General features: G+C 51.6%; 1 protein-coding gene across 1 annotated transcript in view; it reads right to left on the bottom strand.

Annotated features, from left to right (window-relative positions):
- NIPSNAP1 (nipsnap homolog 1 (C. elegans)) overlaps positions 1-8,116 on the bottom strand; it is a 22,097-nt gene extending 13,981 nt beyond the window's left edge. The window contains exons 1-4 of the mRNA XM_012644085.1: positions 7,967-8,116; positions 2,022-2,149; positions 1,783-1,828; positions 1,445-1,539 (exon numbers count right to left, since the gene is read on the bottom strand). Coding sequence (XP_012499539.1) covers positions 1,445-1,539; positions 1,783-1,828; positions 2,022-2,149; positions 7,967-8,058 — 361 coding nt within the window. The 5' untranslated portion in view covers positions 8,059-8,116. The remainder of the gene's footprint in view (positions 1-1,444; positions 1,540-1,782; positions 1,829-2,021; positions 2,150-7,966) is intronic.
- Between the last annotated feature and the right edge of the window lie 2,613 nt (positions 8,117-10,729).

The raw sequence follows: 10,729 nt of genomic DNA, 5'->3' as shown, positions 1-10,729 counted from the left end.
AAAATAGAAAAAATTATCTGGGCATGGTGGCGCATGCCTGTAGTCCCAGTTACTTGGGAGGCTGAGGCAGGAAGATCGCTTGAGCCCAGGAGTTTGACGTTGCTTGTGAGCTAGGCTGACAGCACGGCACTCTAGCCCAGGCAACAGAGTGAGACTCTGTCTCAAAAAAAAAAAAAAAATGTCTGTTACTAAAGCAGAATAAATGATTAAGGAGATCTGTCTATTTATCTGTAGGTCACAGATTTTTTCAGAGACACATAATGATCAGAGCTGTCAAAGGACGAGATAGGTTGGCATAGGAGGTAGTAAGTTCCCCATTGCTGGGAGTATTCAAGGGTAGTTTAGAGAACCATCAGGGCTGTGCTATGTGGACAGTCTAAACTAGCTCTGTCTCAAAGGACTTTCTGCTACAATGAAAATGTTCTGTAGCTGCGCCGTCCAAGACAGTGGCCACCAGCCACATGTCTCTCAGTGAGCACTTGAAATATAGCTAGAGTGACTGAGAAACTGAATTTTAAATTTTATGTATGTTTAACTGATCTATTTTTTTATAGTTTTTATTTCTTCAAACAACTCCTAGAATGTAACTGATCTAAATTTAAATAGCTACAGGTGGTTAGTGGCTACCATTTGGATAGCTCAGGTCTCAATGCCAAGGCTCCATTAAGTGGCTGAGATGCTGTAAGTCAATCAAATTCATGTGCAGGTCCTAGCAGCTGGTGCCAACTTTGGTGGGTATGTTGGGGTGGGATGGGGCATGCTGAAGGTGCCCCTGGAAGCTGTAAGAAACCAGTTCAGACAAGAGCCTCCATTTATTCCAGGTATGTGTTGCAAACTGGGGACTCAGTGGTGAAGATAGGCATAGGCCTGCCCCCCCAGAACTCATCACTTATGGTGGGGACAGGCAAGTACACAGGCAGCTACAGGGGTGCATGATCAGGGCATGAAGAAGTGCTGGGGGCTAGAGAGCCAGAGGGGGTGCCTAATGCAGCCTAGATGGAGGAAATCGGGGAGCCTTCCAAGAGAAGGTGATGTCTACGCCAAAATAAAAGGTTGAATAAATGATAGGTGATCCAGGTAAAGCAGGCAAGGGAGGAAGAATGCTTTGGGTAGAGGAAAGAGCATGCACAGCAGCCTGGAATGAGAGAGCAAAACTGCGGATCTGAGGAACTGAAGTCCCGGTTGGGACAGCACAGTGAGCAAGGAGGATGTGGTGAGAGGAGGCTGGACGCTAGACGGAAGGACTCACAGGCCTCATGGGCCACCCCAAGGGCAGAGGGGAGCCAGGCCAGGTGTTGGAGCAAGGGAGTGAGGCTGTGAGGATTGCATTTAGAAAGACCCCCCAGATGCTGCTATGGAGAGGGAGTAGAGGGAAGTCAGGTATGGAAAGTGCCAGTGGCCTGGGCTTGGTGGTGGCAGTGGCGCTGGGAGATAGGCACCTCACCTGCCTGGTCCTGCTCCCCGTACCACGTGTTCCAGTTGCCCACGAGCGAGCAGGGGTAGTCCTCATCCAGGTGCAGTTTGGGCAGCACAGCCTCCCTGTGGGAGGGGCAGAGAGAGGGGGAAGGGCTCATACCAGCCACCAGGGCCCCTGAGATAAGGGTCCCAACTCAGGCCCCCAGGGCTGGGCCTCAGTCTCCCCATCTCTAAGATGCAGAGGCTGGACAGGACATCCTGGATTTGTGCAAGGACAATGGGGCAGAGGATGTTCTGAGGATCTGCTGGGATGGAGTCCCTCATGTGAGCAGGGCCTGGAATGGGTGGATGGAGGAGGGTGCTCACGTCAGGCTGTTGTAGGCGTCCAGACACTCGGGCTTCACATTGTGAACTGCAACAGAAGACAGAGAGCGGGAAGTGAAGCAGAGTATTGCAGGGCAGGGGAGTGGGAGGGGGGTGACCATTAAAGCCAGGACTCCTGGGATAGCTCCGGATGTTCCAGACCCTCTCATCTCCATGCTGGGGCCTCACAGGCCCCCAGAGGCCCTGAGAGGGTAGGGCTGGCCAGCTCAGCAGCCACTCACACTGGATCTTGTAGAGGTTGCTGGTCTCCTTCTTGGACAGCAGGGTGGAATGGGCATCTTTCCGGGGATCCACTTTGTGAACAAAGAGGGAGCGGAACCAGCTGCCTTCATTGTCCTTGGAATAGAAACTGCAGGACACAAGAGTTCAGAGGGACATACAGAGGCCGGGGGAGCCTCAGCAATTCCATGTGCTCAGATAGATGTCCTGCTCCCCCAGACTGGTGACCCACATTTCTGGGAATGGGGCCACGGAATCTCATGGCAGCTCCAGAGTGTAAAATGCTATTGGAACTCCCCGAGCAGACCTGGTCCTTTCTACAGAGATTCCAGCTGCCCCGCTGGCTTCTAGAAGCTTTGCACGGCCTCAGGAGGTCAGCCCCACCTCCTACCTCCTCTCCAGCCTCCCTGCCTCCACTTTACCCCCTTCCAAAGGGTCCTACTCTTGGGTCACACAACTGCAGCCTCTTGCCAAGAGTATCAACCCCACCTTGCCTGATGCCCAAAGCTCTTAGCAACCCAACCTATCTTGTCAGCCTCCCCTCCTGTCCCCTCACCTGTATACTCCACTCTGCAGGTGTGCTCTGCCCTGAACACATCAGGCTTTTACTCTGTGCTTTCTTTGCAAATTCTGTCCCCTTTGACAAGAAGGTTGCTCTCACCATCTTCCCCAGTGCTCACACTGCACTTGGCCTATGTCACTTCCCAGACCCCACAAACAGATAGCCAAAGACAAATAAGCCTTGTCCCTAAGGAGGTCACATTCCACTGGAAGAAATGGCCCTAGAACACAATTACAGCCAGGGGTCTCTGAAAGAGCCCAGGTGAGTAAGTCTTAACTCTGCCTCTGGCAGCCTGGGCAAATTCTCCAGGGGAAGAGGTGAGCTGGCCAGTCCCTTAGGCCGATTTGGCAGACAGAGGGGGTAAAAGGCATTGCAAGGCAAGATGCATTCATTCATCCAGCCAACACCTGCCCTGCCCACGCCCACAGGGTGTTGTGAGAATGCATGAATCGATGAATAAATCAATGAATGTGATTGTGTGCTTTGCCCATGAGAACTGTGGTTCAGAGATTCAGAACTGCACCTCCTCCCCCAGCACACTGACACAAGGTCCCAGCAGGGGCGGGGCTTATTTTGAGGTTCCCAGAGGCTACCAATCTTCTTGCCCCACAGCCTTGGTGCAGCTTGTAGGCAGGCCCGAAAAGCAAGTCTCCCGCTGAAGGGATGATTCCTAGGCAGGGAGCCTGGTAGAGGAGTCCCTGAGTTTCCGCAAGCCTTCTCCCTTTTCAAGCCTTTTCTGTGGCTAGAACACATTATCTTGCAAATAAAAAAGTTACTTTTTTTCCAAAATATGGAACAGCCATTGGGACTGATGAAATTGAATCATCATCTTAAAGTGGTGATCCATTTGTATGAGCATAGACAAGGATATGAGATTTGTCCCAAATTGTTAATACTGCTTACTTGGGAGAAAGGAGAGGGAGATGGTTAGATTTTTCTTTATTCATTATAATTTTTTGTGAAGCTAAAAAACATGTTTTAAGCATTTCTGAATTCATGGGTTCTTTCGGTCATTGTGCATGTGTTTGCTTCATGGCAGAAAGACGATTATCATTGGATGCGTAGGGTGGTCTGTGAAATTTTTCGAGCAGAATACAGGCGCCTCTGAGCCAAGGGTCTGGGATGAACTTTCCAGTTGCATGATCTCACTGACTCTGTGCAATGATCTTGCAGTGCTGGTACTCCTAGTGTCCCCATTCTCAAGAGGATAAAATAAAAAGGAGTTCAGGGAGTTCAACGAACTTGCCCAAGGTCACACAGCACATCAGGGGACAGAGCTGAGGCTAGAACTGACCCAGAGCTCTTTCCTCTAAAGCCAGCCCCCACCTCGGGTCTGGCCCCGAAGGACCTGACTTTTGGTTTGAATGTAGAGGGGCTGCTTCTCCTGGAGGGGGTGGTGGCAGAGAGGAGAGTGGCTCCTACTATTTGTCAACCAAGACCTTTGCTCCAGTATGAGGCTTCCAGTAATCTATTAACATCAGTACTGACCAAGATAAACAGCCAATGGCCAGCCCTGAAGACAGAGCCCGGGCCCTGGAATCCAGTGGGGGAGAAAGGGAGTCCAGTCTTCCCACCACTCTCTAATCCTTCCTGCCTATGGGCCTCAGTTTCCCCATCTGTCAAATGAGCAAGGCAGAACAGCCCATCTAAAGATCTTTTCTACAGGTAAAATCCAAAAAGGGACTTGTCATAGATCCCAGTGCAAGGTCTTGAGGATAAAACAGAAAGCAGTTCAGGGAGTTTAAGGAACTTGCCCACGGTCACACAGCACATCAAGGGGCAGAGCTGAAGTAAGAACCAATCTAAAGTTCTTTCCCCTAAAGCCGGCCCCCACCTCAGGTCAGGCCAGAGCCTCAAGTGCGTTATTTTCAACAGTTCGTATTTTACTTTCTCAGTGAAATTGAAATGTTCCCCTACCCTTGACTTCCCCAACCCCTCACCTGTTCCGCAGCTCCATCTAAAACACTATGCCATTTTTTTTTTTCACTTACTATGTGCTTTGTTTATGGTCTGTCTCCCCACGAGAAGCAGCCCATGAGCAGGGACCGTGTGTCCATACTGCACGCCCAGTGCCTGCGAGAGTGCTGGGCACGTGCCCCATGCTCAGTCTGTGTTTGGGAAATGAATGAAGGGGTGGCAGCTGGCGGGGGGCCAAGACACAGTCGCATGAGAATGATGAAAGCTGGAAGGTAAGAAAGGGAAAAAAGGGCAGACCGTGGCCCAGAGTGTATACTAGGGGCCCCTTTCCATTCCCAACACCCGCAGCAGAACTAGTGCTTAAGAGCACAGGCTCTGGCCAACCCCGGGTTCTAATGCCAGCTCAGTTTCATCTTTCTGAGCCTCATTCTCCTCATCTGTAAAATAGGAGCCAGCGGATGGGCCTTTCCGAGAAAGGGCCTGACAATATCACTACAGTGTTCCTACCTAACTCATCTCCCCACTCCTACTTTTCCTAATCTGCCCATCATTTTTGGAAAGCACCATTTTTGTGATGCCATTCCTGTGCTCAAAAGCATTCTATGGCTCCCTACTGCCTACAAAAAAAGACCAAACGTCTCCACTTGGGATTCTAGCTCTAATATATTTTGCTGGGCTTTCTAGAGTCAACTCCCTTTTAAATTTGGCAACCACGGAGCCAGGATTCCCTACTGAAGTGGTTCTCAGATTAACAGTATCTGTATCACCTGGAAATTTATAAGAACTTCTCAGGCCCCACCCAACACCTATGGTAACAGAAAGCGTGGAGGTGGATCTAGCAACCTCAATTTTAACAAGCCCAGCAGGAGATCCTGAGGTTTGAGAATCTCTGCTCTAGAGCAGTACCAATTTCATCTTTTTGTCACGTAATCTCAGTAAATCATCCCCCAAATGCCAAATATCCTGGTATCCATTAGGCCTGGAAAAACAGTACAGCTTCGTCCAATCTGTGGGGTCTGCCTCAGCTGGACCCATCCAGCCCCTTCCCACAAAAGCATCTCTCGTTTCCTCCTCAACTCGACCATCATTTTCACATGGATACGTCTTGTTTCCCCAGCCATGTCGGAAGCTACTAGCTAATGTCCTTCCATCCCCAGGGTACCTAGCATGGTGCTTTTGGATGTGAGTTGCTCAATAAATAATTGTCCCAGATGAGAACTTTTCAGTCTCTCTTTAGGAAAAGTTACCGTAGGTGACACATTTGCACTGCCAATAGGGATCAACAGTCTGCTGCCTCCCCACATGAAACCACTCCAGAACATTATAGATTTATATGCTGGGATATTATGGATTAATATGCCAGGAAGCTTGGCTTCATGCCCATTCCAAAACACTCTTCTCATCTGAGTTGGCTGACTTTAGAAAGGGGCCATGCTTCTGCTTATTGTTCCCAAGGTTATGTCTTTAGCTAGAAGAACTAAAGTTCTATTAACAACAAGATTACTGGTGCAGCAGTAACAATAACTGCTGTTTACAGAGCACTTTCTGTATGCTAAGAGCTAATCCTCACAAAATGTTTTTGAGAAAAATAAGGCTCGGTGATGTCCCACATCTCATCCAAGGATGGTTAATCAAGAGGCTCTCAATCCAGGTCCACCTGCGTTCAAAGCCCACATTCTGTTCCCACCCCAGCAGCCTCATTGCCCCCAAACGTCAGAGGCCAGATGGGCCACAGCTGATCCCACTAGTGACTCCAGAGAGGTATGGGGCAGGAGGGAAGGTTTCCAGGTATCCAATGTAGAACTAAAGTGTAAGTTACTGCAAAGCAGTCCTTGAGGGACTTGATAAGTAACCCAAGTGTCTTCACAGCAATCCTGCAACACACACCAAGCAGGGATCACCATCCCCACTCTACAGAGAAGGAAACCAAGGCTGACAGGTTCAGTGGCTCATCCAGGGTTACCCAGGAAGTGAGGAGCAGCAGGCTGTCTCTAAATCTGCTCCTTTTGTAGCCTCTGGGTATTTGCCACACAGGTGGTTCTACCACCAGCTATTTTCCCCTGCCTGGATTTCTTCATCTGGATAACAAGGGGCTCAAAACAGATGATCTCCCTAGGGCCCTTTCGGCCCTGAGATTATGTGGGTCTCATGCAGAAATTGCTTGAGACACAGGCTTGGGCAAGAGGCAACACTTCCTGGTTGTTTACCAAGTGCTAAAACACTTCACAACCTCGGCCTCTTTAATCCCCAACAACTCTATGAGATATATGCTGTTTTATTACCCTCATTTTACAGATAAGGAGCCTGAGGCTTGAAGAGGCCAAATGACTTGTCCAAGGTCACCCCCACCCAGAACGGCTGAGTTAGATTTGTTGGTGTCAGGCAAACTCCAGCTTTGTTCCACAATGTCAGCTTTGCCCTTAATTACTGGGCAGTCCAGGTAGGGGAGGCATGTGCCCACTCCTCTTTCCCAGCTGCCCAAAGCCCCGCTGCACCATGCTCTAACATCTCATGGTAAGCGCTAACAGAATTCTGCAGGGCAGGAGGGGCCCCTGCTTCCTTTCCACAGGTGGGGGAACTGGTGGCCTCACCTCTTTGGCAAATGTTCTTTGTGCATACACTGTCCTTAGCCCCGTGGGGGTTGGGGAACTGAGGAAACAGAGAAAAGTGAGATCACAGTCTAGTGAGAGAGACAGGCAAGCACCAGGCCATAAGTGTACAGGGTGATAAGCGCAGAGATGGGGCGAGTACAGGGTGCTAGAGACGGAGGAGCGAGGGGCTGTCTAGGGCTAGTCAGGGAGGCCAAGCCCTGCCTCAGCCCAGAGCAGGGCCAAACAAAAGCCCAGGCTGAGCACATGGCCCAGCCTCTCCCCCAGCCTCTCCCAGGAGGCCACCAGTTGTGGTGCAAAGTGCACGGTAAGTCAGGAGACTTGGGTCCCAGATCCAGTGCTGCCACTGCACAGCAGGGAGAGTGACCTTGGACAATTCCCACCCCCTCTCAGGTCTGTTGCCCCACCTGTATAGTTCAGGGTGGGCAGCCATGGTCCTTGGGGATGCCCCACTGCTCCCCTGACCTCATCTCTTCCCCCCAGAACTTCCCAAGGGAGGAGCTCCCTCTCTGAGAAGCCCCCAGTGGCAGGGCTAAATCACAGGCAAAAGCCTGGGAAAGGGACCATTCCTCCTGTCCTCTGCCTCCTCCCACACTCCAGGGTCCAGCCCCTGCCCCTCTCACCATCCTTCATTCTCTGCCCAGACCCCAGTCCCCACCAGGACAAAGACCTTGCCCATACCTTTCTCACCTCCCCCGTTCTCTGTCCAGACCCTCCCTAGGCCTAGATCTTGGCTCCACCTCCAGCCCCTAGATTCCAAGCGTGGAGTCTCAGCCAGCCCCTCCCCCCAGACCAGACCCTTGCCCTGCCCCCGCTCCCCCCACTACGCGCGTCCGCCGCCGCCAGGCTGGGCTCTCACCGCGCCGCAGCTGCAACGTCCCCGGCGCGGGGCCCGGAGCCCCCCAGCCACCGCCGCGCCGCCGCAGAGATGCTGCACAGCCGCGGAGCCATGTTGGAGCGGCGAAGGTTGCAGGAAGCCCCGCCCCAAGCCCGGTGGTGGAGGCGGGACATGCATAAGCCCCGCCCCCGCCGGCTTGACCTGCTCCCTCTGCGCCCAGCCAGGGGGGCGTTGCGCCTGGGCGTCCCCCGACTCCACAGGTGCTGGACGGAAGTCGGGATTGTTGTTCTCTGAGCCCCTGCAGCTCTGCTGCTGACTAGCCTTGTGACCTTGAGCAAGCCCCTTGCCCACTCTGGGCCTCAGTGTCTACCTCGGTAAAATGGGAGCGTTGAACAGTAACTCCAGGGGTTCTTAACCGAGCAATCCAGGATGTGCAGAAGGTCCGTAAGCCCCCTGAAACAGCATACCAGGTTGTGTGCGCCTGTGAGTTTCTCTGGGGAAGGGCGTCCACAGGCAGGGTTTATCACACGATGAAAGGAACAAACTCCCTACCAAGTGAAGGCAGATGGGCAAAGCTTGGCTCGCGGGACGCTGTCCACCATCTCTTTTTCCCTTTCCATCCCCTTCTACCTTCTCTGGCTGAGCCTCATGGGGCCTCACACCCTCCTGCCCTGCCCACCTCTTTTGCTCGCCTCCAAACTCATCCCTTCGCAGCCCCCAGATGGCAGACACGAGCAGGGGTGGGGAGCCTGCAGACCCCTCAGGGAGGCCCAGGAGCCTTATCACTTTCAAAGGGGCAGGGACACACTTCCCAAAAGAATATGCACCCACCGACCAGTGGTTCCCTCCTGGTATGCTTGGGGTACGGGAGTGGAGAGCTTAATTTCCTGATTCTTTCAGCAAATATTGAGTCTGCCAGGTTGGGCCTTGTGCGAACGAGCCCCAAACCTCTTGGAGACACAAAATCAAAGCAAATAACCAGTGACCTTTTTTTCTTTTTCCCTGCTCTGTCGCCCAGGCTGGAGTGCAGTGGCGGGATCATAGCTGCAGCCTCCAACTTCTGGGCTCAAGTGATCCTCTAGCCTAAGCCTCCTGATTCACACCACCCCAGCTTCACCACTGACCCTGACTTTGAGTCCCTCCAGGGCAAAGACCTTATAAGAGCCACTCCTTTCCCTCACTTCTCCTGCCTGACACATTAAATATTTACTGAATAAGTGAAAAAATTTGCACAAAAATATTTTTGCTAATTGTGATAAAGGGTATGAAGTATTTAATAGTATGTAGTAGACTTATAATGGGGGTTAGGGGAGAAGAAGGGAGGTCCTATAGAGATTTCTAGTGTCCGTGATGACTTTTATAAGGAAATTAGGTTGGAACAATGATAATCTTTTCTTGTGTTTTCTAAAGTTGCTACAAGGAGCATGTATTATTTATGTGATTTTTTTTAAAAAAGGAAACTGAAAACTGCAATCAATTGTCATAAAGGAGCAGAACCATCAAAATAAATGCAATGAAAACAACAGCGGGGAGGCTACATTGTATTCATAGCTTAAGCAGAAGGCTGTGAGCCCCAAGCTTGCCCTGCTTGGTAACAAAGTAAAGCACAAAGAGGGCGTCAGAGACAGGACAGGGCCCAGCTGCTCCTTGGAGTTATCGAAGGCACTAAAAGGCCTCATTCTAAAAGTCACTGTGATCTCGGCTGGGTCCCTAGTGACAGCCACTCAGGAAAAACCCAGATGGGTAGATGGAGGCACAGCACATGGAGATGTTACCGGTGTCATGTGGTGGAAGCTGGTCTTCCCTTAGGGACCCAGTGTGACAGGCTGAATGTGAAGTAGAAGCAACCCCTAGCAGGCCTTCTGGGAGGCCTGACTTTGGACCTGAGCTGAGCTTCAGAGGATGAGGAGGAGTTTGCTGGAAGACCGAGGCAAGGGCAAGGGTAACCTCAGGGGCGCAATGTGCACACAGCGTGTGAAGGGGCACCCAGGAAGAAAGTACAGTCAAATATTATCAAAAGGTAGAGATTATATGGCGGTAGCTTCTCACTCAGGGCAAGGAGTAATTTTCTAACAGTGGAATGGGCCACCTGGGTGACCTGTCACTGAATAATGCCAACAGAGGCTACATGTCTGCTCATGAGCCATGTGGTAGAGAGCATTTGGCAATCAAGCCACAGGAAGCCAGACCTATGGACAGGGAAGGGCTGGCCCTGCTGGTGAGAGTCTCTCCCCAGAGCCTTGGTGTTTCTGGCTGCCCCACCTTCCTTCTGCGGTGGGGAGAAAGAGGGAGGACTGACCCACAGCCTCCCCCTGTGGGTCTTGGCATTTCCAAGAAGCGAGAGATGGGAAATAGGGCTCCCTCCTCATCCTGTATGAACCACAGTGTGGCAGCTGACTGGAAGGGCAGCCTCAAGGTCCCAGCCCTTTCCCCAGCCAGAGTGACCAACTTATCCCAGTTTACCCTGGACTTTCTCAGTTAAGCACTGAATATCCTCTGGCACAGGAAACCCCTCAGCCCCTCAGTCCTGGGGAAACCGGAAGGTTTCATCATCCCAATTATGGCCCTAGTTCCTTCCCCAGGACACACACGCACTCCATCCCAGCATCTTTTCCTTGATTAAACCTATTTGCCCTGCTTGAAGCAACGTGGAGGGGTGGACCTGGGCTCTCTTTGTGGTATTCAGTGACATGCAATGCTGTTTAACTGAGCACCTGGTAAGAACCTGTCCCTGCCCCATAGACTCTGCATTCTGAGCAGTTGGATAAAAATTCCACAAAGAAG

Source organism: Propithecus coquereli, unplaced genomic scaffold (genome assembly GCF_000956105.1).
Source record: "Propithecus coquereli isolate 6110/MARCELLA unplaced genomic scaffold, Pcoq_1.0 Scaffold206, whole genome shotgun sequence".
Lineage (NCBI taxonomy): Eukaryota > Metazoa > Chordata > Mammalia > Primates > Indriidae > Propithecus > Propithecus coquereli.
Note: the sequence above shows the minus strand (reverse complement) of the source record. Positions and strands in the feature narration are given on the sequence as shown.